This window comes from Arctopsyche grandis, chromosome 13 (assembly GCF_051622035.1).
Source record: "Arctopsyche grandis isolate Sample6627 chromosome 13, ASM5162203v2, whole genome shotgun sequence".
Taxonomy (NCBI): Eukaryota; Metazoa; Arthropoda; class Insecta; order Trichoptera; family Hydropsychidae; genus Arctopsyche; species Arctopsyche grandis.
Genome location: NC_135367.1, coordinates 13,796,125 through 13,822,320, shown reverse-complemented (window position 1 = coordinate 13,822,320; position 26,196 = coordinate 13,796,125). Strand labels below are relative to the sequence as shown.

At 34.6% G+C, this 26,196-nt stretch overlaps 5 protein-coding genes across 9 annotated transcripts; 3 read left to right on the top strand and 2 right to left on the bottom strand.

Annotated features, from left to right (window-relative positions):
* The first annotated feature begins 1,379 nt into the window (after positions 1-1,379).
* Positions 1,380-5,791, top strand: LOC143921203 (phosphatidylethanolamine-binding protein homolog F40A3.3-like). 5 transcript variants are annotated; one of them, XM_077444399.1, is made up of 5 exons: positions 1,380-1,555; positions 4,452-4,570; positions 4,675-4,798; positions 4,890-5,103; positions 5,191-5,791. In XM_077444399.1, the coding sequence occupies exons 2-5, from the start codon at positions 4,463-4,465 to the stop codon at positions 5,327-5,329; spliced, it is 585 nt and encodes a 194-aa protein (XP_077300525.1). In that variant the 5' UTR covers positions 1,380-1,555; positions 4,452-4,462; the 3' UTR covers positions 5,330-5,791. The 5 variants fall into 5 exon arrangements, with proteins under 5 accessions (XP_077300525.1, XP_077300521.1, XP_077300522.1 ...); XM_077444395.1 differs by having other exon boundaries at positions 1,528-2,440; XM_077444396.1 differs by lacking the exon at positions 1,380-1,555 and adding an exon at positions 2,204-2,337.
* On the bottom strand, positions 5,498-15,455 carry LOC143921201 (uncharacterized). The gene is made up of 17 exons (XM_077444391.1): positions 15,106-15,455; positions 13,410-13,505; positions 13,203-13,332; positions 13,079-13,135; positions 12,936-13,010; positions 12,787-12,866; positions 11,324-11,390; positions 11,179-11,241; positions 11,008-11,084; positions 10,871-10,922; positions 9,692-9,853; positions 9,505-9,595; positions 9,140-9,340; positions 7,762-7,907; positions 7,497-7,684; positions 7,320-7,421; positions 5,498-7,240 (listed from the first exon to the last, which is right to left on the bottom strand). Exons 1-17 carry the CDS (start codon positions 15,346-15,348, stop codon positions 7,088-7,090), a joined length of 1,983 nt encoding a protein of 660 aa, XP_077300517.1. The 5' UTR covers positions 15,349-15,455; the 3' UTR covers positions 5,498-7,087.
* A 1,164-nt stretch (positions 15,456-16,619) lies between these two features.
* On the top strand, positions 16,620-18,227 carry LOC143921347 (uncharacterized). Its single transcript, XM_077444595.1, has 3 exons — positions 16,620-16,806; positions 16,886-17,114; positions 17,216-18,227. Exons 1-3 carry the CDS (start codon positions 16,699-16,701, stop codon positions 17,443-17,445), a joined length of 567 nt encoding a protein of 188 aa, XP_077300721.1. The 5' UTR covers positions 16,620-16,698; the 3' UTR covers positions 17,446-18,227.
* A 3,696-nt stretch (positions 18,228-21,923) lies between these two features.
* Positions 21,924-23,661, top strand: LOC143920724 (ankyrin repeat domain-containing protein 40-like). The gene is made up of 4 exons (XM_077443666.1): positions 21,924-22,085; positions 22,172-22,431; positions 22,509-22,636; positions 23,319-23,661. The coding sequence occupies exons 1-4, from the start codon at positions 21,973-21,975 to the stop codon at positions 23,496-23,498; spliced, it is 681 nt and encodes a 226-aa protein (XP_077299792.1). The 5' UTR covers positions 21,924-21,972; the 3' UTR covers positions 23,499-23,661.
* A 38-nt stretch (positions 23,662-23,699) lies between these two features.
* Positions 23,700-25,896, bottom strand: LOC143920723 (uncharacterized). The gene is made up of 5 exons (XM_077443665.1): positions 25,204-25,896; positions 24,993-25,131; positions 24,482-24,908; positions 24,121-24,280; positions 23,700-24,042 (listed from the first exon to the last, which is right to left on the bottom strand). Exons 1-5 carry the CDS (start codon positions 25,623-25,625, stop codon positions 23,700-23,702), a joined length of 1,491 nt encoding a protein of 496 aa, XP_077299791.1. The 5' UTR covers positions 25,626-25,896.
* Positions 25,897-26,196: the final 300 nt, after the last annotated feature.

The following is a 26,196-nucleotide window of genomic DNA, read 5'->3' as shown; positions in this document are numbered from 1 at the left end:
GAAAATTTATTTAAATTGTGCATGTTCTGTTTTAACTTTCAATATTTTATTTTAATTTTAATATAATGATTATAATTTTATTTTGATACTTGAATTTAATTTTAATATAATAATAATAGTTTTAATTTTGATATTTAATTTCAATTTTTAAATTTAATTTTTATTTCGATATTTTGTACGCTACTGGTTTTAAAAGTTGGCCTGTGGGCCGTTTGTTGGCTTGGTGCGTACGCATCATAACAACAGCGTTGGTCAAACATTTCGTCGCAGTTTTATTTTTTGTGAGTTGGATGAATTTTATGCAAAATATTATTACTGTAAGTTTACTCGTATAGTCTCCCAGTGATATTTTTTGGGATGAACTTAAATGTGGCTAAAAGTGAAAACCCTCGACAGGGCGGAGACCGCTAGGTTGGAAGAGAGGCTTGGTCGACCCGCTCCATCCTGTGATTGGCTACTCTTCGCGATGCCAATAGTATTGCCGTGCCCTGAATTAACTCGACTTTTACCTGATGAAATACTAAGACATATACTGCCTGGTTCACATATAATTTCGGACGGTTGGGCAGCGTACGGAAATATTCCACATGCTGCGAATGGAATATACACGCATTCGTTTGTGGTTCAATACAGATGCATCTAAATATGAATCAAAACGGGCACGCATTGTGCCAAATTGACGCTTCGTCTTTCTTTTCACCCGCATCCACATATTTTCCACATTTTGCGTATGTATTTCACGGTAATTGAACTATTCGTCACATCGGGGTGGTCACAAAGACAATTTTTGCCATGAAAATCGCGAATACACAATATTTGGCACTCAAGTTCCCGTTACTATGATAGTTATCGTTAGTATGATAGACTTTTCGGCTGCCAGATGCTCCGTTATAGAGATTTTAGTGACTTTGTGACGAGTAATTTGTGACCAGTAATCACCGAACCGTATTTCACTATCATTTGGATCCACGAAATTATCCTGATGAACCACTTTTACCGAAATTCGCGTGCAAATAAATCAAGAAACAAGAAACAAATAAATCAAAAATCAATAAATAGATCAAAATCTCGCATACATCACTAAAATCTCTATCACAGAATATCTGGCGATCGAAAATTCCACCTAGTTCGGTGATTATTCCGCAAAAAGCGATCTCGCCCAAATCAAACAAAGCAACCCAAAAACTTACAACAAAAATATTGTACTAACGAGAGCTCGAGTACCAGGTATTCCATGATCGAGGTTTTAGTGACTTGCGCGAGATCGGTTTTTGCGGAATAATCCGTTTACCAATTCACATGGTAATTGGATTATTAGTCACATTGCGGTCGTCAAAGACAATTTTTGCCATGAAAATCGCGAATACGCAATATTTGGCACTCAAGTTCTCGTTAGTACGATGGACTTTTCGGCTGCCAGATATTCCGTTATGGAGATTTTAGTGACTTTTGACCAATAATCACCGAACCCCCCAGTAACTAAAAATTCAGACGGGCAACACTCACACATACGTCACACGTGACATCCAGCTTGGCCGGCCGGCTATTCAACTTGGTTCTTTTTTGCATAATTTACTGCTTAAATTTCCAATTTATTATACACATTACAGCTCCAACTAGTATATTTAGCATCTAAAATAGTAAAATACTTACCTTTTCCTTATATATCCCAGAAAACAGCAATTAACCTTTGCCCCCATATCACCAGTATGGGATATAATTCCTCAAACATATATATGTAAATGATAACGTTACGCAACACACTAAGTTTATTATAGTGTAAATATAACAATCAATTTTTCACACATTTGACCATATCTTATAAAATTAATTACATTATATGTATTCAAGAGAATAGAAACTGTTTTACGACTTTTTATCACGCAGTTTTGACCGTATTTTAAGGGAGATTTTAAACAAAGATGGATCTGGATTAATTCTCGAAAGCTTTTGATCAAAATTAAATTCACTGGGTTTACCAATTAGTATAATAAATATGTAAAAGGATGATAACATAAATACAAAACGCTGTATAAAACTTTACATCGCAAAGAAACTAATGATACATGATTTCAAAACGGCAAATACGCTTACATTTACACTGCAAAATTGTAATATGTACCTACCTACATATATTACCGGGTCATTTTTATAATTTTGATTGTTGCATCGTAATGCAATTTGCTGCTATATAATAAATCACAAAGAAAAACATGGCATTGCGTCATTAAACGTTTACTGACACAATAAGAGTGTGGTACTCGGCAACGGAAGTTATTTCACAACGAGCGTATAAATACACAGACATATTCTACGCAATCATTAAACCTGTCCAAGGCAAGCTACAGACCAGTAATACGGGTTTTTTTATTCGGAAGTCAGTCTTTTAAAATAGCCAAGATGGCGAGATTTACACTGTGCTCCATTTTGCTCCTTTCGGGTAATGCGATAATATATTACAATCCCTCAATCTATGTATGATAAGTTGTTGTTTAGTAATTAACATCACATTCACAACCGGTAAGTTTACATTATAAATTAAATGGATTGTATTCGTCAAGTCTACAAACTGTTCCAACCATTTCGTGCACTATAAATGTAACACTGGAACTTTTATTTGTAATAATTGATAAAACAATACACTCTTGAATACAATAATACTGTAGAGGTAATAGTCAAAATGCTGACGTAAATAATAGTCGAGTCACACATGCATATATACGATTTTATATTTTAGAACGCATATACTATGATAAAACGGAAGAAACGTGGGTGTAGAATTTACACTATCATATTAACGATAATCATGTTGTATTTCAGTATAAAAACTAACTAAATACTATGTACCATTTGTTAATTTACTTAATTAGCAACACATCCGAATACATATTAGAGTTTCTAATCCGAGTACTCGAGTACTTAATACTCGGCCTTTTTTTAGGGTACTCGATAACTGGATATTTCAGCCAAATGCTTAGATAATACTCAAAAATAAAATATAATGATGAAATATTTTCAAACTTTGGAATTATTTTACGAAACTAGATGCTGGTGCAGTTGATGTTTCGTTTACCTAGATTCTTTAGAATTATCTTCGACTTAACTATCGCACAAGTGTTTGGGTTCGGGTTGCGGCCTGGCCGCCTTGCAGGCTGGAAGCTGATAAGAAATTGTTTCACATTTCAATATTTTTATCCGATACTGTTACTAAATTTGTAAGTTAAGCTGAATCATTAACTATGTCATTTATTCTTAACTCTTTGCCCGCAGCAATAAATATAGCGAAAAAGCCCTGTACGCGGCACCTTTTTCGCGAATTTGGCAATCGAGTTTTAGACCTTAAATACAGATTTTAATATTTACTCAAGTAACCAGATATGTTAATTAACACAAAGTATTATTTTAAACAATAAAATACATAATATATCTCATCGTTTTGGCTTAATTGTCAAATAATCATTCTTCATAATTGTATGAAGACGTGACGTCACATAAACGAGGTTTCAGTATGGTTCCACAAAAAACTAATTTTGACTGGTATTAAGCAAATTGAATAGATGGCATTCAACTCTCAGTAATATATTCAACCAATTTTGAACCTTAAAACAGTTGAAATAGGCGCATATAAGGCTCAAAATCCCGTGCAAAGTTCAGAAATTCTATAGAAGACAGCAGAGCTACAGACTTGTCGCTCAAAGCTTCCATTGAAGACGGCCGCGGGCAAACGGTTAATGAATAAGGGGTAGTTTCGTTTGTACTTTCCGATGCAGCACAGTGCAATTTACGTTGATATTTGGGTATTTTGCAGTCTTTTCTAATTCGCGTTACTTTTATTTTTTAACTTGGCATTCCTTATCATCCACAAAACAAAGTCATTTCACTCCGATATTCAGTAGAGTACAATCATATTGTGAATCATCATTTTCGAACAGTCATCGTTGAAATTTCATAAATAATTATATTAGTGACATTTGAACTCTTGTGGTAAGTGACCTTCAAATGATTCGTATTCAACACATTAAAAAAAAAAAAAAATTTGTCGAATATAGCCGGGATACTTGGCTATTTTCAATTTTTACTATTCGATACTCAGATAGTTGATGAAGTCGAGTATTTGGAAACTCTATGTAATACATATGTATATTTACTTCTCAAAATATTTTCACCATTAGTATCTACATGCCCTAGAAACAAAAATAAAAAAAAACCAACTGTATTCAAACAATATCAACAAAATTCACAAGTTGATGATTATAATTTGACAATATCAACAATGAAGTATGACAAACTCATCTGATTGATACCTAAAACAAAATAACATAATACGATGGCTATTGTTAAAGTTACATAGCTTCAGTAATTTATAAATGAAAATAAAATAACACTCCTGCTATTCAATGTCGACAATAATTACTGCATTCAACATAACGTGTGGTATATAATTTCCGTAGGTGTACTTGCTATGCGTTCTGGCATCATAATCCGCGCAATGTCTACCGTTGCCAAGAGTTTCCAAACTAACCAGGTTGTCCCTGATGTTATTGCGGTCGCTCCCCAAGAACTACTAAAAGTAAGTTAATCAATATTAATATTCTCACAAAACAATCTAAACCTTACTATAATATAACAGAAAGTTCATTTTATATGTATTAAAATTATGTAATGTATACACAGGTAAAGTATCCGAGTGGTGTGGAAGTATCCGAAGGCAATGAATTGACTCCGACCCAAGTTAAAGACGTCCCGAGCGTACAATGGAGTGCCGATCCTAATTCACTCTATACTTTGTGCATGACTGGTAAGTACATAAACAAAATAGCAAATTATTTAGATTAGAGGATGGTTTGAATAAGCTGAATTTGCTTTGTAATCAAATAAAATTACAACAGATCCCGATGCTCCGAGCCGCAAAGAGCCCCAGCACCGTGAATGGCATCACTGGCTGGTGGGAAACATTCCCGGAAACTCGGTTGAGAAGGGTGAAACTTTGTCTCAGTATGTCGGCAGTGGACCCCCACCAGATACTGGTCTCCACCGATACGTATTCCTCGTTTACAAACAGCCATCGAAGCTTGAATTCGGCGAACCACGCTTGACCAATACGTAAGTCGAACATATACATATGCATATACGTACATGCAATTGCATTTATTTTGAGATAATAATGTATCGGATGCGTTAAATTTATAGGAATGCTGACAACAGAGGAGGATTTTCAATTGCCAAATTGGCAGCCAAGTATGCATTGGGAGATCCTATTGCCGGAAACTTCTATCAGGCTAAATTCGACGACTACGTACCTATTTTGTACAAGCAATTAGGCTTCTAAACTGAGATTTTCATATTATATACGTAAATACATACAAAGTGTAAAATAAATATTAACGTTTGCATATAACATGTACTTTCTCTTCCTCGTCCATATTCTGAAAAAAAAAATGAATACACTTAAATAAAAACAATTAAAAAATCATAACTAATAATGAAACCAAACAATGCATTCATAGAAAAATATGTATTTTTTTGTTTTCCGAATATAAACAACTTGAAAGGTCACACATTTACACAATAAATTGTGTAATGAATACAATTTTTATTATACAATCTGTATAAAATGAATTTTTAATCAGAAGAAATTGAATAAATTAAAAAACAACTTCAAAAAGTATACTAACATCACAATTAGAATTCATCAAACAAATATAAAGACCATTTTTCATAAATATTTAAATTATATTGAAAAAATATGTACATATAACTAGATTTAATTCAATTGAATTACGAGCCCATAACAGCATCTTGTATTGAGAAACATAAACGAGATACTTTGTCGGTTTATACACAAATGGTATTTAAAAAACACGTTAATTGAACACAATTTCATATATCGGTCCATAATTTAAAATGCAAGTCGAAGTACACACACGATTAAAAAATATAAACTAATCAATTGGAGTTATCATAGTAACCCTTGGCTACGATTCGACGATATATCATTAATCACAGTTTGATTGAAGACTGTCAAGCACATCGTTGATGACATTGTAAGACCGAACAGGAGAATAAATTATATTATTTTGTGCTAGAGGTTGGTTCAATGTATTTATTACATTTTCCTTTAGAAAATGAAAAAGCAACAAGTATAAAATTACCAGAGGAAAATCGGAGCAAATTGAAAAATAAAAACACGTATTACAGTTTGTTGACAATATAAACTAAGTGTAAATTCATCCTAAAAAATATGATAAAATGTCAGCAAAATAGTTCAAATGAGACAAAAAGAGATTGATATACATATTATTTAAAGGGTTTTTTGTGTTAAATGTAATATGAGCATGTACATTACGAGATATAATAACATAATTAGAAATGGTACGCATCGACGATCCTCATGACAGTCTTCGGATAGAGAATTAGAAACACCTCTGGCAATTACGAATATAATATTAACAGTAATGAAAATGGCACTGAACATACAATAAACACCCTCATCATAAAAAACAACCAGAAAAAGATGTATAACGAAATCACAATATAAAAAATTCATGCGTTCAAGTACTTTTAATAAACGTAAAATATTTATTTTGTCGAATTATTACTATAAATGTTCATCGATGGACGCATTGAACTAATCGTGTGACTAAAAATACATCAAAAGCTGAAGCAGCACCAATTGATATAGCCACCGACACAAAAACCAAAGTTCATTGAAACTAAACCATATACAGTGTATGTAAAACAACAACGAACAATTTAAAACTTCATTTGTGTTCAGAGAAATATTTAACTTATGATTCAAAATCAATAATATGCGATCACATCCTACATATATACGAGAATTCGGAATTATACTGCTTACTGTACGTATATTATGTAAATATACAAACATATATTCTTCCACGTCATCTATCACTGAGTACTATGAATATCGAAATCGAACGAAATCTCACCATCCACAGGATGATTTATTCCAATTACGTTGAGTAAAATAATATCACTAACATTCGTTCATAGTCATTATTTTTTTACGTTATATTATTATTGACATTATTTACACGAAAAATCCAATAGTGGACACACTAGTGTCTCAATATTGATTTCTGTGCTTTTTAAAACATCGTTTGTCTGCCTGACGAGCAAGAATGTCGCTAACATGACCCTTGTGCTGGAATATGCGCATAACGTTAGTGCGGGCCTCGGCAACACCTTCACATACAATTTTACTTCTTTGTATATTTCCCTAAAAAAATAATAAAATTATACATAAATAGATAAATAAATAAAAATATAATTGAAAATAAAATAAAATGAATAATAACCTTCAGCAGTTCACATATTTGATGCAAATCTGATTGAGGACTCGATTCTAAAACCCTAAGGGCTTCTGTGGCTTGTTTCAATGCTTCCGATTCTAATATTATCTAAAAACAAAAAAATTACAACATTTTATAATGTATGATTCTTTCAATCTCACACCTTCAGTCATGTATAATTACCAAATCGTCCATTTGTGCCGTTAAATGATGAACTTTCCATCCATTTGCTTTCTGGATGACTTGTCTTTGGGCGGCGAGCTCGACGACAGACGGACGCCTCTCCTCGCGTCTTCTCACATCAGTCGGTCTGGTGAAGTGCAGTGCATTGGCACGCCAACCACACTTCCAGCCGGCACCCAGCAAAGCTCCTGAAATACAGAAGGAAACATTATAATTATTTTAAATTGCATACACACTCGTATCTGACCGATGGTTTTGAATTTACGACGAGGCGGTTTCTCAGCTTCGGGCTGAGCAGGAGCTGGCGGTGGAACGGCAGCTGGAGGTGGTGAGGGAGCTGACGGAGCGCGACCCCCTTCAGCTGGAAATTCACAATCACCTCCACGAGCACCCCGAGATTCGATATTCAACCTAAAATTATAGATTTTCGCCACTATAGTAACAATCATGTAGAAAAAAAAAATATATATATATATATAATAGCGGTATTATGTGTGTCTGTGTGCGATAACGCTCGCTGTACTATAATAGTCGTTTCGACGCGATATATGTACGTCACAGTTAAAACACTGCCAACAAAACGTACGAATATAATAACAGATCAACAAAAAACTTCTATATATATACTGTTTGCTACCAATGTTTCCTCTAAAAAAATAGTCTCAAAGCATATAGCGCCATCTATTGAAAATTAATTTAATTAAATAATTAATACATCTTTCTATTGGTGTTTTATGTTGTTTATAATTTTGTATGTAGGTAGATAGGTAGTTTTGTCATATTTTTTTTCATATTAAACAATTAAATATTAAATTAAATAAATAAAATTTAATACAATATTATATTAACGCAGGGTGACCGTATATAAGTCGACAGTGAAAAAGTCGAAAATGTTCGTTTACCATGCATACATATGAAAAACGGTTAGTATATATATCAGTGGCGTGCGGTAAAAGTCTCTCTCCCCCCGTCGTACATCCTCACTTAATTTGCGCGAGCAGGATACAACAGGAACAGGCTTTTCCTCCCGTATCCTTCACGCGCACATTAAACAAGGCTGTATGACAAAAAGAGAGATAATTTCACCGCATGCCACTGATATATATTATATATACATAGTACCGTTTATCATGCACCATTTTTTTATATTTTGACTTAAGATCTTTGCTTTCCGATATTTGCTTTTTCGACCTTTTCACTTACGCTGCCGTGAGGTAGACCCATTAACGCATTATTGAATTCTAAAGCATTCGTAAAAACATTGCTGAACTGTCAAAACTCAATTGTTATATTACAACTGGCGCACATTGTTGAAAGTACATTTGCGCTTGTAGAGCTATTATTTACTAGTTGAATTGTATTCGAATATGAATGACCAAAAAAGGCAGTTGAAATATATTACAACTGAAAATACACTTCGGCTGTAACATCTAATACATAACTTCGAAAGAAACTTTGTATATATATGTATTTGTTTGGTTCGTAAAATCTGTGACGTTCAATTTGATAATAATAAAAAAAATGAATATTCAAATAAAAAAACAAATTAGATTGGCCATGTTTAAGCGGTTTATATTACAAATACCGAGCGAAGCCGGGTAAAAACACTAGTATATAATAAAAAGCTATTGAAAATAACGTACAATTGTTTTCGTGGCTTCTTGCGTGGAGAGCAATTATTGAAACTTGGAAGACTAGGTTGAGGTTGAGAAATGGGTGCCGATGGAAGCGACGGTTCTTCATCGTCTAACTCTGGACTAGAGGCTGCCGATACAGTTGTAGATCCTCCCGGTGAAGGCGGCGGGGAAGACACAACAGCCCATTGAGACTTCACAGGAGAGTTACTATAACACAATAAAATATGTATGCAATACAAATAAATGTACATACATACATTTATAACATAGAAGGAAAGACCACAGAATTTGCTCTCACTAACACTAGTTTTTAACTTTAATCAAATGAGTCAACTACTGTGGTCTCTCCCCTGTGTATTTAATCTACTTACCTCTCATTATCACGCTTCCGTAATATGGACGGCCTCTGAGGACCTACGGGACTGTTCGTTACACGCGTGTGATCTACATTTCCTCCAGTTGCTACAAGTTAATACACAACAATGACAATTATACACGTAAACAGCATACGTTTGGTAACATGAAGTATGTATGAAGAGAAATAAAAAGAAAACCTACTGTAAGTATTGGATGTAGTGATAGAAGGTGTGGTGCTAGCGGGTAACGAGTGTGCGGACGTCGTCAAAGCTACCGATTGTACAATCGTGGAAGGACCTGAATTCTGCTGTGCCGCTGTACTACTCAAGCCACTCGACACTTCATAATAATACGTGCCACTAACTAAAAATGATACATACATTTTGGGTTAACTTACGATGCGTATTCATATCAACGTTACGTACAATGACTGGATATACATGTAGATAATGATATTGAAACATCTATTGATAGCAAAAGTATTTAGACACCAAACAGTATTAAAACATTTTATCGTTTGCATCTCAATCAATCAGATCAATATACATAATATGATTGATCGTTACAACTTGTACATTAACAATGACAATGATAATATTGTTTAAAATTAAATAAAACAAATGAATCCTCCAAATTTCTTACCAAGTGACTAAAAATATATTTAATTCATAATTAATATATTACACAATGCAACGAAGTGAAAAATCATACAAAATAATTTGGAAATGCGATAATTACCATTACAAATACCATCATCACATATCAACGCATTAACCGTTTGCCCGCGGCCGTCTTCTATAGAAGCTTTGGGCGACAGGTCTGTAGCGCGGCTGTCTTCCATAGAATTTCTGAACTTTGCACGGGATTTTGAGGCTTATATGCGCCTATTTCAACTGTTTTAAGGTTCAAAATTGGTTGAATATATTACTGAGAGTTGAATGCCATCTATTCAATTTGCTTAAAATGAATATATACCAGTCAAAAATTAGTTTTTTGTGGAACCATACTGAAACCTCGTTTATGTGACGTCACGTCTTCATACAATTATGAAGAATGATTATTTGACAATTAATCCAAAACTACGAGATATATTATGTATTTTATCGTTTAAAATAATACTTTATATGTTAATTAACATATCTGGTTACTTGAGTAAATATTAAAATCTGTATTTAAGGTCGAAAACTCGATTGCCAAATTCGCGAAAAAGGTGCCGCGCCGTGTACAGGGCTTGTTCGCTATATTTATTGCCGCGGGCAAAGGGTTAAAACCAGTTCAAATGATAAATCATTAAAAGTTAGCATTCACCAATACAAATATGTACTCACTATGAACGTAAACAATTCTGAAAAATGATAATGCATAAAAATTGAAATGAACCTGTTCGTGGAGATATTGTTGGTCTGACGCCCAATGTCGCTACCCCCACAACCTTAAAGTGAAACAAATTTATCAGTAGATGACATACACATACAATACACACAGTAATGAAAGAAATAAAGACGGATAGTGAATACCTTTGCAGATTGAAAATTACGTTGTACAATAGGAACTACTTTTGTCGTTGTACGCACAGGTGTGACAGTTTGCAAAACTGTAATAGTAAAACAATACACATGTAAATCGGAGACAGACAATAAGCTATCCACATCATATCATATTTATTTTGAAATAACAAATAAAATTACTTTGTGGCGGTGGTGTCCTTTGTGGTGACGGAATATTGGCAGGACGAACAGCACGAGCCACAACTGAAACAAAAAAAAACATCTGTAAGTGAAAATTAAGTCTCACCATATCTACAATAGCAATAAGATTGACTTGTAAACAAACCAGTAGTTGTGGTACCCGACTGAGGTGTTGTTTGCCGCAAAGTAGTCGGCCTTTGAGTTGTAGCTACCTAGAATAACACATTATGTAATTCATTAGAATATTTTATTATTTATATGATACACACATAGATATAGAATACCATAGATACGCCCTGACGCTCTAAGCCGATCACCCTGTTGGACCACGCACACACAAAAAAAAGTACAGATCATGCACACTCTCTCTCAGTAGCTAGTTAGCTTTTAAGTAGGAAGGTCGATTGACATTTTTCGAAAATGCCAACGTGTTCAGTGAAATTGTGTTACAATTACTCAAGAAAACATAAAAAGGCGGATGGCATCACATATCATAAGTGAGAATTAATATATAATGTCTTCAATTATAGTAGTATTTTAACATATTGTTGCGTAGGGGTGGGTGGAGGATCCAAGTAAAAGGCCAACAGTCGTTTCACAGCATTTATTGATGATTAAGGAGATACACGCACTGGCAGTGCTCAGTCCAGAATGACATGATATCGCCTACGTACCGCCTTATAAAGGGTAGATCTCTCAGGACGTCTAATCTATTTACCTGTTGTATAGTCACGTATTCGGATATGTATTTCCACGACATTGGGTCTCCCCGTACCGATTCTGAGAAAGGACTAATAACGGTCATTGTTTAGCCTAAATGCACTTAGAGTCCAGATATAATCCTGGAAGTAAGTGCAAGCACTTAGTTAATCCGATAACAGATATCCGTTGGTCTAAGTGCAAGCACTTAGTTAATCCGTTAACAGATAACCCTTGAACGGTCACATAGTCTCTGGGATTCTATTCGCTTAATCCGCGGCGTAAGTAACAATATAATGAAATATCGACGCGATGTATGTAGTCTTCTATGCACTGATGGAACAGCGGTCGACAACCTCTGCCACAGGTGTCACTAAATGCACGCGTATATCTTGTTGGCACTGAAGGAAATTCAGAAATTGACATTAAGTTTATAACTATAAACAATTAACTAAATATTAAAGTGTCAGCTTTAAAATTGATCCTTGTGGAAGATACTAATGTTTAAATATCGTAATAGTTAATGATGGTTTTATTATAGTAACATACATTTGTAGTTTAATATAGTGTGTATAGCTAAATATTTTTTTCTTAATATGGCTTTATTAGTTTGGTTTACTCTTTCACGCGGAGTGTCCAATAAAATAAAGTTATAAATAAAATGAAACTTCAGTGCATGTACATATACATAAACTGGTTGCTGACAACTGCCGACCGCTGCGTTTCTTCCTTTTTTTTTACCACTTCCCCGCCAATTAAACCCCCCGCACCTCTCAGTTAGTGGCGACACGATCTCCAACGAAATTTGTATGTAATGGCATATCTAGGTTATTCTACATCTATGGTTACACATGTAAGTGTTTGTAAAGCATACGTTATTTTGCGGCACAGCTAAAAATTACCATTTACCTGTAAGGTAGTCGGACGAGAAGTTCTTTGAGCGTATACTAAAGTTCCCGGTCGTATTTGAGTACCTGTCGTAGACCATCCTGAAACAAAATAATACACATATTCAAAATATTCAAAATTTAAAAATAAACTCCACCAAATTATCATACCTGTGTTGAGAGGTGTCGGCAATCGAGGTGTACCAGTAGCACGAGGCATCGACAAACTCGCCACCGCGGCCGGACCTAAAATAGAAATGTAAATTAATGTAAAGCAACAAACACCGACTGTTGAATAATTCGCTCTCAATTACCTCTTGGAACGTGATAGTTGGTAGTTATCTGTTTGGTCATCGCAGTTTGACCGAGATCTGAAAAAAGTTCAATTAAATTACCACAAATAAAAGTAGCATTGTGCATTATATCGCAGACACTTACTCTGAGTCCTCTGGCTAGACACCGAAATATGACCGTGTTGTTGTAACGGCACATTTATGGGCGATAAAAGACGTACACCCGTTGGTAATGTTCTCACGGTAGCTCCTTGACCGGTGATAGATGAACCACCCTGATGAAGAATATTGAAAAATTTTCGTTTAATATAGTCACAAATGTTTATAAGGTAACGATAATTCTTTTACATACTATTTGTGTGCCGTGGAATACAGCATTGCCTGAGGAGCCTCCAGTGCTAACTACGGTACCGGTCATCGTTTGGCCTCCACTTCCCACAATCTGTCCCTGTGAAGTTTTAGTTCAATATTAAATTTGTATCGTTTTTTTTACGTTTGTTCCTTATTGGACTAATGTATATGTACATATATATGCAGGGTCGCCGAGAGGGAGGGAAGCTGGGGTTAAAGTTCCAGGGCCCGGACCATTTGAGGGGCCCCGTGTTGGGACGTTAGACTGATCAATATTGATATTTTATATTATTCTACATAAAAATATACATATTTCTTTAATGCTAAATGTTTATTATTTTTCGATCCGCGCATTATTTGTGTCCATATAAAATCATACCTGTTATATCATACTTTCTTAATCGATTATTTCAAAAAATAGCATTTAACATATAGTTATTTATCTAATAGTTCTGATAGATTTTTCGCATATTGAAAATATTGGTTGTATAAAATATATCCATAAAATGTTCACGCGACAAAATGTTCACGGAAATAATGTCCAGGCGACAAAATGTTCAAAAATCCTAAATTTTCCTGTTTTAATGGAAAAAGTAACTTTTTATTGTATTATATGTTATATATCTATCGATGTATATAGTACTTTTTATCGTATAGATCGCGGATGTTATTAATTTAGTATAAATTACAGGTGTTCTCAACCGCACCAACTAGTCTTATTTAAATTGAACAATTACATTTTAAGCGAATGTCATTGTGACTCATTGAATATCATTATTAAGATGTCATTGAATTAGTTTAAATGTTAGGGGTTCTTAGCCGTATCCAATATGGTTGAGAACACCTGTCATTTATACTAATTTAATAACGCCCGCGATGTATAAGATAAAAAGTACCAAATACATCGATAGATATATAACATATAATACAATAAAAAGTTACTTTTTCCATTAAAATAGGAAAATTTGGGATTTTTGAACATTTTGTCGCGGGTACATTTTGTCAGTGCACTAATTTTCGGGTAAATTTTGTCGTTGAATCTTTTGGACTTGAACCAATTGTCGTGTAACCGTATAGAAATCTATGTGATGTATACGCGAATTCTTGAAGAAAAGTACAAATAAAAATATACATTTACAGTATAAAATAGTAAAGTAAAGATACGAATTGAAAAAACAAATTTGCCATACGAAGAAAAGACTTGCACCAAAGAAATATTCAGTTCGACCTATCGAATAGTTCAGGATATAATAAAAATAAAAAAGAGGAGACCTACAAGATGAGGAACCTGGTCTGGTCGACTGGAATATTTGTAAAAAAAAATCACAACTGTCAAATTCTCAATGTCGAATTTACTCATACATTTATTGACATTATAAAAATAAAACAAAAAAAAATATAAATATATAGATATGACAATTTAAAAATGAAATTTCGTATTTATGGTTTAAATATAATATAGAAAATGTTTGTTACTATAGTAAAGGTCATAATGAAATTAATATTTAAAAATATCACCATGTATTATTTTGACAAACAAAACTTGACAGATGATTGTACACACCCGTATGAAATTTGACATAAAGGAAACAAAAGTTTGTACAAAACCGTGACGTTTGTATGAAATGGCCAAACTTGGTTGCAAAAATCTAAGGGGTGGGCAGAGGGATAGTGAATACCTGAAATACCTGGAATACCTGAGCGTTGATGTGAGTGGTGATGTGGGCGTGGCCGTGCGACTGCGAAGAATGGGGCTGCGAAGAGTGCGAAGAATGCGAAGAATGGGAGTGCGAATGCGAATGCGAGTGCGAATGCGTCTTCTGCAGCAGATGCGTGGCGTGCCGGAGCAGCGGCGTTGCGTGCAGCGGGGGGGGCGGAGCGCCCGGACCCCCTCCCCCGCCCCCACCCCCACCCCCGCCTCCTCCCGCACCAGAACTCATGGAGTCGGAAGTCAGCCGCCGCTATCGCCAATCGCCGATCGACGATCCCTAATCAACGATCAACGATCACGTCGCGGCCGATGTCGCTGTCGCCGCCGACACGCACTGCAGCCAACCCACTCACTGACAGACGCCACACTCCACTACACAACAACTTCTTTTCGTCTCGCACCACATCTTTCACCGCTGACCACTATCAAAGCCGATTACAGGTCTGTTCATACTTAACAGCACTGCACGACTCCGTTTCAAATATCTCATTTTATTGCATTTCTATTCATATCTACCTACACGTCGCGGTCACGTCACGTTCACAGCACTTTGGCCGAGTGCAAAGTAAAATCGGCTTACTTATACATTACAGGCCATGACGATACGGCGCAATATTGCTTACGTCGTATTGTCGAGTACTTACAATATGAATGCATACACGTGCATTCGTAGCTACGCGTCAGAATACAAGTCAACAAAAATGTTTCGGTGTTTATCGAACGAAAAATTATGTATAATCGCCTTGTTGTTGGAAGAAGAAGCTCAAGAAGGCAATAAAAAAGCACGGAGGCGTTTTCATGTTAAAAAATAGAAAAACCGAAGGAAAGTTTTGGACACTATATAAGGAGCTTGTGGATGATGGACAAATTTTTTTTAAATATTTCCGTATGAACCGATACCAATTTGAAACAATATTGGATAAAATAAAAACACAAATCACCAAAAAATCTACAAAATTTAAGGAAACATTGTCAAAAAGTCATTGTCAGCGCCAAAACTATGTCGAAAGATTGAACAGCTGTCAACTGTCACTATCGATAATTGGTCCAAAACAGCAAAGCGGCAGACTCATGGCACGTAATTCGCGTGTATATCTCCACGATGGCCAAAAAAACGGATACGATACGTTGACGGATGTTGCTGTAAGGTATGAACAGGAAATGTCGGGTACTGCTGTAAGCCTGCCGTGGCGTAAACGTGACGGTTGATATGAACATACCCATACAAAATGTACCAAAGAATACTTTTCGTACGGCCGGATACCTGCTGAAGTCGGTACGTGCCGACTAGGTATGAACAGACCTTTAGTCTAAATCTGGCGCGACAATTGGTCTGAACAATATCTTTACTCTTCCCTTTTCATACTAATCATCCACGTATTCCGTTTCCTGTTTTGCCGAGCATACAGTGATACAGTGAGCCGAGTCGTTAAAGAGGATGATTTGGTGCTAATGCTGCCAGTACAAAAATTTAATTCGAAGTGAACGACTGGTATCCCCGTTGTATTGTTTGTCAATCGTAGGTTAGAGTAACATTTTGTTGAATAGGTGTGTAGAAACAGAAGGTTTAAAGAAAGACATGGAGTGTCGCCTTTGTCTTTCTCACATATCAACAGAATCTTCCGTCTCTTTATATGATAATCCGCATCCACTGAAGCAACAAATTTTGAACACCTGTCGACTGAATGTCAGATCATTATATTAATTTACCGGTATCTCTCATTATTTTACCGAATAATCTTATACATATCACATTCCCGCTACAGGTGCACTATGACGATAGTTCGCCAAAATCAATATGTGCGTCTTGTGAATCTACTTTGAAATTGTTGAGCGACTTTAAAAATACATGCATTCAAAATGATGAAATTAGCAGACATAAATTGGACGAGTGTGCGGATGTAAAAACGGAAGAAGTTATGTTAGAAGACATCGTTTGGGAAGATGAGTCTAATTCTGATTCGCACCTGCAAGTTAGAAGTTCGCCACATAAATGTAAAATATATTTTTAATTAATTTACTAAAAAATCCATGATGGATGAAAACTATTTCATTTTGAAGTTTACCCAATGTGTTTTATATATTTGCTATTTTAGTAAAGCCGCATATGCAATCTGCACAGCAGCCTCATACGGTGGCCTCGTTTGGAAATGCTCAGGTTGATTTTGCTTCGGGGACACTTCGAGGTAACGACCTAATGAATGTTGTACCATCAATTAGTCACGAAGAAAATACGCTTTTATCTACAACTATTGCTGCCGCTTCATTTATATTATTATATTACATTAAAATGAAGAGAAAAAGACGTAGATTAGGTAGGTGTTAAAATGATAAATCAAAAATCAAATTTGATGTGTAAATCGATAACATGTGGTTGTTAATAAGCGGCAAAGAAGCTAGACCCATTTATATTGTCGAGGGTAACTTGGTACAGGACCAATACAATAAAATTTGCAGTATTTTGTGGTAGAGCATTATTTAAATATATACTAATATTGCGTTAAAATTTTCTGAATTCTGCTCCAAGTTAACTTGCAGGTCTATGAAGTATCTATCAATTTGAAGGTCTGTGATGATTACGAATAGATTTTCTGAGTATTTTAAATCTGTATTCGTTTAATTTGACAATTTGAATGAAACTAATACTCGCAATTCCATTCGATTGAATATTTTGACGATCATTAACTTTGATGCCTCCAATTTGGAATATGGATTTTATTTTGAAAGGATGTAAGATTGGTTATATGGAGTCATTAAAATATATTTTTTAAATTAATCATTTTTTTTATTGAAATCATTAAAAAAAGCTGTTCGATTACTCACTGTTTCACTTCACCTAGATATTTTCGATCTAAGTTGTGACAAGGTGTAGTGGAACAGATTTTTGAGTAGTATATTGTAGAGTATGTACATAAATTGCTTCTCTATAGATAATTACCTTTTTCTTTAATTTATTTTTATCATTATTTTTTGTATTTTATCATTTTACTTTTATACATTTCTTTCCACCAAGATGAACTAGGATTAATATCTTGTAATGCCTCAATCGAAGAATTTGTTAAAATAAAAATAAATTAGTGATTAATAAAGGCATGCATTTAAGATTAGCATAGTTGGGAATTTTATATTATCTTGTTTTAATATACATAATAATATTAATATGAACCATGCAGTCCTTGTGAACGATGCTTATGAATCTTTGAAGGTTTCTGAATATTTAATTTGAAGGTTTTAAATAATTGATTAATTATATTATTAAAAAATTAAAATAAATATAGTTTTTAAATTTAAAAATAATTATAAATATTGTAATTTTATAAAAAATAAGTATTATATAAAATTGGCTATTTTGAAAAACCCATGTTTAATTTATACCATTATTATATGTATGTACTTTTATTTGGTTAACCGATTTTTTCGCACATTTTGATCGCGGATACGACAATCATTACCACGAATATCGTGAATACGGAATACCTGGCACATGTATTTCTATATAGAATATCAATATTGGTCAGTCGAACGTCCCAACATGGGGCCCCTCAAATAGTCCGGGCCCTGGAACCCTGCCCCGGTTCCCCCCCTTTTCGTCGGCCCTGACCACACCATGTGCTTTGAGTTTTGTTTATTTTCTATTTCCATCGTTTTCAACCCCAACCTCGAATACATCCAGTCAACAAAATTTATGAACCTGGTCAAATTCCATTATCCAATAGCAACAAATTCCATTTATATGTAGGTAGACTGGGTATTAAAGTTGATATGGGAAATGAGCCAATTGACTATTTCAAACTGATGATAATTTTTATGATATTATTGTTAGTCGATCTAATTTCTATGCAGAAGTTTTGGCATATTCAACATCAGAAAACGCACAATACAAACAGCTCACCAAAGATACGTTCAAAGTATGGTTAAGTCGATTATTCCATACTGGAACGATCAAGCTAAATCCATTGACTGATTACTGGAAAATTTCCTTTTTGATATATACCAGTTTTTTCTCAGTATATTTCCAAGGATGGATTTTTATTAATAATGCGATTGTTGCATTTGAACAACGATGAAGAAGACCACATTAGTTTGGGTAAAATAACCCCTAATTAATTCATTTATGTCCCCGAAAGAATTAACGGTCAATGAACCTTTGGTTTTATGGAGAGGGAGATTACTCAACTACTATTACTTTTTAAAATTATATTAATTAAAATTGAACATGATTTTTCTTGATTTAAAAAACAAGGTGCCAGATCACCATTCCAGTACGTTACATTATAAAATATGTGTATATATGTACTAATAATAATAAAATTTGTAATTAACATAATAAATATGTATGTATGTAGGTAAAAAAAAAAAAATTATATCCAAAAATCGAACAAATGATATGGTTTAAAATAAGGTGACCAGACGTCCTCCTTTGAGGAGGATTGTCCTCCTTTTGGAAACCTTGTTCTCTGTCCTCCTCTTGGGAAAATTGTCCTCCTTGTGATCTTTTAATCAAATTTGGTAAATGGGAAAAGTACACCGTTGTATACCAACATTTTCATCAACGACAATTTGTTATTTGACGAAGTACACAGAATCAACCATATTATTAAAGAAAGAGAGTGGACAGAAGATGTAATTGATAAGAAATGGATGACCATTTTTGATTTGTTGGAATATCGAAATATTCCCCATGACAATATAAAACTTTTATTGAAATGGCATTGTGTTTGCCAGTTACAAACGCCAACGCAGAGCGAACATTTTCCATTGGCAATGATATTTGGAGAAATGAAAAATCCAGACTAGCGGTCGAAACACTGGCAGGAATGATTATAGTTAAATGAAATATAAATCTAGATTGCATATCCTAAATTTGATGAAGAAAAATTTAGATTTACTCAGAAAATACAAAGAAACGATAAATATTGTTGAGTTGAGTTACATCAATTAAAATTTCAGTAGTTTTCTAAAGGTTTTTGAACTTTGAACTGTTTTTTTTGGCAAAGTAACATCATTAACATTGTAATAAATCGACGATATGATCAATAAAGAATGTTACTAAACGATTTATTTTTATATCCATTTTCACCAGTGTCCTCCTTTGACATTTTCAAAACCTGGTCACCTTATTTAAAGTAATTATTACTGCTGTGGGTAAAGTGATTTTGGATCGATAGATCGAAAGACGAAAGGTACGAGGTTCAAATCTTGGTAAGATTCTTGATTCACTCCAGTATTCCTGATCAGAACTTGTTTATTTTGTCTGACTTTGTCCCGTACGGCATACAATATTGAAATCATTGTACATCACGTGAAATTTTAATGGCCGCATAATTGCTATAAGTAGTCCTACGTAAATGTCTGGTGATTCGACAAATACGTTTTTCAGTGAACAGATTTTCGATGAAAACGTCATTAGTAGAATAGCATTCGACCAATTTACATGTTACTCTTGTTCGGGGCTTTTTTTTGGAAAAAAGGTACCAGAACCAGAGAAATGTTATTATTATAACATTTCTCTGACCAGAACTCACTTCTTGTAATTTTTTTTATTGAAAAAGATTATATTATATAGAATATTCGTTTGATACTTAAAAAATGCTGAGACAAAAAGGTGCTGGAACAGAGAAATGTAATATTAATAGAAGTGGCTTTAGGTGTTCTTTTGTTCTCAAGTGACATTCTGTCCACGGACAGATCTAAATAATTTTAGCATCAGTCGTATTTGACACTTGGTGCTCGACGTATGTCCGATAAAAACTTCTCTGTTTGTTTATATTACTCGCAAGATGGGCAAGCATCGGTAAAAATTGCACAATACATTCAAGAACACACAATAAACAACATGGGATAGATTTTTATAAGTAAATTGATCCGATTTTATTCCGTGCGATGTAACGTATTTATAGAGACGTACCGCGTAAAATTGACAACAATTATTTATTCGTAAGGGCCCCTCTATTCTTATTACATCTCTCTGTGCTGGAACACCGTTTCACCGCGATACATGGGAAAAAAGCCCTGCCCTTAGTACGCGGGACAGATGTGTTGACCGTGTCCCGGTCTAAGAAAACACCGTTTGTGTTTGTAAGAGGATCGTTTATTTTTGTTCAATCGTTACAATGGTTATTGTATGTACGAAGAGGTTGAGCTTCGGAGAAGTGAGCTGGTTGAAATCCACAGGTTCACTTTGGTGTTGGGAGCTGGTGCGTCGCTTTATATACGTTCTGGAATGTAGCGTGCCATGTGCAGACGCTTTGTCTTCGTTTCCAGGACACGTGTGCTAGAGACACGTGTTGAGCTATTTTCGAGGTGCGTGCTCGGTACACGTGTGGCTTATAGCTACGGGGTCAGCGCCAGGACGTCGTTCGTTTGAGAATGTGGGCATGTGCCACGCGTTAATGACTTTTCAGACACGTGTTAGGGTATCTTGATAACATCACTGTTGGGATTCGTTCGTTTTACAATCGAGCGATGAACTCTTTCTTCTGGAATGGTCGAAGGGGTCGTTGCCCTTGAGTTATGCATGTTTGTACAGGATCGATGATGAGATCACTGGTTTTGATTCGTAATAGCACAAGTCGTGCTAGATTCCTACATGTCCAGTCAATTCAATTGAATATTAAAATAATTTGTAGTTTTACGAAATTTTGAAAAAGGGGTAGTTACAAAAGAAAGATTTTAAATTCTTCGAACCTTTTTATCAAGTTCTAAATTTGTAGATTAGAGATAGGGCCACACTGGATTATAAATAGTGCAAGAGCGTTTTATTTTTTATATTTGTAATTTTGGACGTATTTACTTGTATTTAGTCTGTTCAATCTAGTCACTTTGACACTAGATTCTAGTGTCAAAGTGACAGATGTCGTCGGGAGACCGCTTGTGTGAATGTGTAAGTCGAGGAGATGCAGTTGCAGTTATCGCTCTGCTGGACAGCGGCGTAGATCCCAATTACCCCTCCAAACTTGACGGATGGTTAATACATACAATATGCTCTCAATTGTAACCACCATAATTCGAAAAATGACTTAACCTCACATTTCAATACTATTCATATTCAGGACGCCTCTGCACTGGGCTTGCAAACAGTCGAACATTCACATGGTATCGCTTCTACTATCGAGAGGTGCCGACACTACTATCAAAACCCGGTCTGGTCTCGCCGCTAGGGATCTAACTTCTTCCTTCGAAATAGTTGCTTTACTACAAGCAAATGAATCGCCTTCCATTTCGCCCGACTACCGATCGGATCGGTTACCTTATGACTTACCACACAACATGGTCAACAAAAGTGAGCAAGTCAACCAACATTCCGTTCAAGGTTTTGACATCTTGTACAATTCCAATGATTCGTATGCTATGAATATGTGTGATTTTTATTATTATTTTTATTTACAGTGATAAAGGTGCGTATAGCAAACTCCACTGACACAGATTTCATCGAAATTGAACTGCCCACTCTCGCTGCCACATATCTGAATTTGGTTAAAATATGCTGCCAAGAACTTGGGATTACCCCTGAACAAGTACTCTCACATTCTTATGGAGCTGAGCAAGAAACGTTGTCCGATTTGAATCCAATTTATTCCGTCGTTTCGGGTCAACTCATTTAACCGTTTGCCCGCGGCCGTCTTCTATGGAAGCTTTGGACGACAAGTCTGTAGCGCGGCTGTCTTCCATAGAATTTCTGAACTTTGCACGGGATTTTGAGCCTTATATGCGCCTATTTCAACTGTTTTAAGGTTCAAAATTGGTTGAATATATTACTGAGAGTTGAATGCCATCTATTCAATTTGCTTAAAATGAATATATACCAGTCAAAATTAGTTTTTTGTGGAACCATACTGAAACCTCGTTTATGTGACGTCTTCATACAATTATGAAGAATGATTATTTGACAACTAATCCAAAACTACGAGATATATTATGTATTTTATTGTTTAAAATAATACTTTGTGTTAATTAACATATCTGGTTACTTGAGTAAATATTAAATCTGTATTTAAAATCGAAAACTCGATTGCCAAATTCGCGAAAAATGTGCCGCCGCGTACAGGACTTGTTCGTTATATTTATTGCCGCGGGCAAAGGCTAAGCGAAATTCCTTCAGTTGAATCTGAAGATTATGAATGTTTCAAATCAGAAAGCGACTTGCTCTACACCTTATTGTAAGGTTACTTTTTTTTTAATAGTAGTCAATTCTTTTAGGTACATAGAATAAGAAAACTTCCCGATACCAGAATTCGCTGTGATGCTGACGTTCGAAGATTAAAACCACTTCAAGAATTAGAAGTTGTCTTGAGAGAATGCCCATCCGTTTTAAACATGGTTTCTACTAACATTTACCCATCTATCTCCACTAACAAAAACCAAACTGTGTTGTACTAATATAATATTTATATCGACTTATTTATTTAAAAAATTAATTTATATTATTTTGTATTTAATTTAAGCTGAAATAAATTAATTGCATTTCATGTGTTTTCTACCTTTCCTAATTAAAAAGCCATATGTTATATACATACAATATATATATTTCAAAATTGGTTTAATTATCAACACATTTAAATATAAAAAATTAACAAATTTTTATTCACTCGCTGATTCGTCGTCATCATCCTCTTCATCGGAATCTTCAATATCTTCAGTACCATCACTTTCTTCATTCACTTCATCGTCATTTACTGAAACATCTATATTAGACTCATCATCTGACTCTTCATCTTCATTGCTGATTTGTGACTCAGCTTCTTCTGATAATGTACTATTAAATGAGTTTCCATTTAGTTCACATTTGGGGGTTTCAGCCAATTCAATACTTTCACTATTATTACTCGTTTTTCTTTTTTTGGGTTGACTGACTGCAACATCTTCAGTTTTTGCGCTTTTTTTATTTCTATTTTTTTTTGATTTTGGCTGTTGAGGTTGGTCACTGTAAAAAGTGCATATATAAAGTAATTGTTATCATCCTTTAAGAATCGTTAAATATATATGAATATTGAATACCAACCTTTCTTCGTCTAGTTCTGATTTATCTACACGAACTTTTACACGACCTCCAGGATATACTTTAACTTTAGCCCCCAATATTGTTGTCAATTCATCTTCGACCATTTCAGTGGCAGGTAGTAGAGGTTGGATTACTGTTTTTTCAACTGTATTCTTATTTTCTGAAAAATTAATAAAAAACATTTAAAATTTGCCATTTGATTGTATTTTTAATATGCCTGCGAGAGATGAGATAAGATTTAAATATAGGGTTTTAAACTGTCACGCTTTTAGTATGGAGCTTATATGTACAATATATACTTATATATCTTTGGAGGTTACTTAAGTTTTAAAATGTCTAGTAAATGTGAAATTATACTTACTTAATGTCATATAAATGGGTATAGCCATCGAAAGTGGATGCTTGACATGTACTGCTCTGATATTCTCCCAAAAGCCTGGGAACTGTTTGGCAAGTTGGAGTAATACAGCTTGAATATTTTCACACGCTTCTTCATCAGAATGCTTTCCGTTAGCTACATGAAGGGAATATGTGTGACCTGTACCATGTAACTTCATAACACTTTTGTGTAATGCTTTTTCGATTGTATCTTTCAGATTTGCTGAATCAATTTTAATCGGTGTGGGCATTTGGTTCTTTCGGGAGAAAGTTACACCAAGTTTATGTGCTAAAAGCCCACTGATACGAGCGTCAGCTAAGAAAAAATCGTATTGTGTCAAAAGGCGACGTTTCATTTCCATCTGATCGTACTCTACACGCACTTGACGCATGGGTATTACTGTTTTTATCTAAAATAAAATTTTTATTAGAATAAGAAATCAATAAGGAAGTAATTATTGAAAAACTCAAAACTAAATAGATTGAAATCTTACACATGATATTCCTTTCTCCTTTAAAAAATCTTCATAGTGGTGTATAGTAGGTTCGTGATCTCTCCGACTGCCTTTTTTTAAATCGGCTACGAATAAGCATACTTCTGACGTATCAGTGACTAACCAATGTGGCAGAGTGCTGTAAATAATAAAACCGGTTAAAATATACCGTTGTTTTTTCATAAAATAAAGAAAATATGTATGTACTTACAATCTCAACTTGCGTGAAACGCAATCCGGTATTTTAATGCACTCAATTTGTAATGCGATAGGTTTAGCTTCGTCGAATAAAACATTTCGTTTCTTGTCGCTAATTTGTGCCAATTTTCTTAGAACTTTCAACGCTTGCAAAATAATATCACTTTCGACATTCGCTTTGATATCAGCATCTGCGTCGATCTTCGTTATATCGTCACTGAAAGAATTCTTTGCAGCTTTAATTGTATTATTTTTTGTTTTTAAAGTGCTGCGAGTGAATTTTTTGGGATTATCATCGTCTTCGACCGGCTTTGCCAGTTTAACGAATAGTCCTTCCTGTGGTTTTTCGTAGTTTTTGACCGGTTTCACTTTGTTTTTTGGCTTCTTCTTAGTGATTTCTTCCACTTTTACACTTTTGAAAGCCTTGATTTTCATTTTAAGGTATGTTTATTCGGCAACAGAGTGAGGAAACGCGCCTAACCTCGGCCGCGTCAAAACTAAAGCACGTGGGGACGATGCGACATACGCACAAATTTGGCCGAAACAGCTTTTCTTATTTAACACAAAGTTGTAGAGAAAATTGGATCACTACGGCTTTTAAAATGCGAACACTTAATTTAGTAAATTACGTTACGTACCTAGTGCATTTATTATACAGCTCCCGTGTATATAGAGGAACATTACATTCATTGGCCATTTTGAAGTCATCGATCACTTGGATTTTGAAACTAACTCTCTCACATGACCGAGTAAATATCTTCATGACTTTGACGATGCTCTTTTTCACTAGTAAATCATAGCAATACGACATTTTATTGACCTTACAAATGTTGTGCACGAAATTTTTGTCATTGAGTAGAACTAACATGAATTAGGTAGAATTTTCCGCAATTAATTTCATAGGCATGTTTAAAAACAATATACATATATACATTTGAAGTTGACAAAGAATTACTATTGACTTAAAGATTATACAAATTTGATCGTGTTCGATGAAAATAAATTG

Coding starts and splice junctions, on each gene's coding strand:
- LOC143921347 (XM_077444595.1), top strand. CDS start 16,699: ATGGAGTGTCGCCTTTGTCTTTCTCACATATCAACAGAATCTTCCGTC. Junction 16,807..16,885: donor TGAACACCTGTCGACTGAAT/GTCAGATCATTA, acceptor TTCCCGCTACAG/GTGCACTATGACGATAGTTC. Junction 17,115..17,215: donor TAGAAGTTCGCCACATAAAT/GTAAAATATATT, acceptor TTGCTATTTTAG/TAAAGCCGCATATGCAATCT.
- LOC143921203 (XM_077444395.1), top strand. CDS start 2,401: ATGGCGAGATTTACACTGTGCTCCATTTTGCTCCTTTCGG. Junction 2,441..4,451: donor CTCCATTTTGCTCCTTTCGG/GTAATGCGATAA, acceptor TAATTTCCGTAG/GTGTACTTGCTATGCGTTCT. Junction 4,571..4,674: donor CTCCCCAAGAACTACTAAAA/GTAAGTTAATCA, acceptor ATGTATACACAG/GTAAAGTATCCGAGTGGTGT.
- LOC143920724 (XM_077443666.1), top strand. CDS start 21,973: ATGTCGTCGGGAGACCGCTTGTGTGAATGTGTAAGTCGAGGAGATGCA. Junction 22,086..22,171: donor CCCTCCAAACTTGACGGATG/GTTAATACATAC, acceptor ATTCATATTCAG/GACGCCTCTGCACTGGGCTT. Junction 22,637..23,318: donor TTGGGATTACCCCTGAACAA/GTACTCTCACAT, acceptor CAATTCTTTTAG/GTACATAGAATAAGAAAACT.
- LOC143920723 (XM_077443665.1), bottom strand. CDS start 25,625: ATGAAAATCAAGGCTTTCAAAAGTGTAAAAGTGGAAGAAATCACTAAG. Junction 25,132..25,203: donor GTTTCACGCAAGTTGAGATT/GTAAGTACATAC, acceptor TATTATTTACAG/CACTCTGCCACATTGGTTAG. Junction 24,909..24,992: donor AGGAGAAAGGAATATCATGT/GTAAGATTTCAA, acceptor ATTTTATTTTAG/ATAAAAACAGTAATACCCAT.
- LOC143921201 (XM_077444391.1), bottom strand. CDS start 15,348: ATGAGTTCTGGTGCGGGAGGAGGCGGGGGTGGGGGTGGGGGCGGGGGA. Junction 11,085..11,178: donor AAGGACACCACCGCCACAAA/GTAATTTTATTT, acceptor TTACTATTACAG/TTTTGCAAACTGTCACACCT. Junction 9,854..10,870: donor AACAATATCTCCACGAACAG/GTTCATTTCAAT, acceptor TATCATTTTTAG/TTAGTGGCACGTATTATTAT.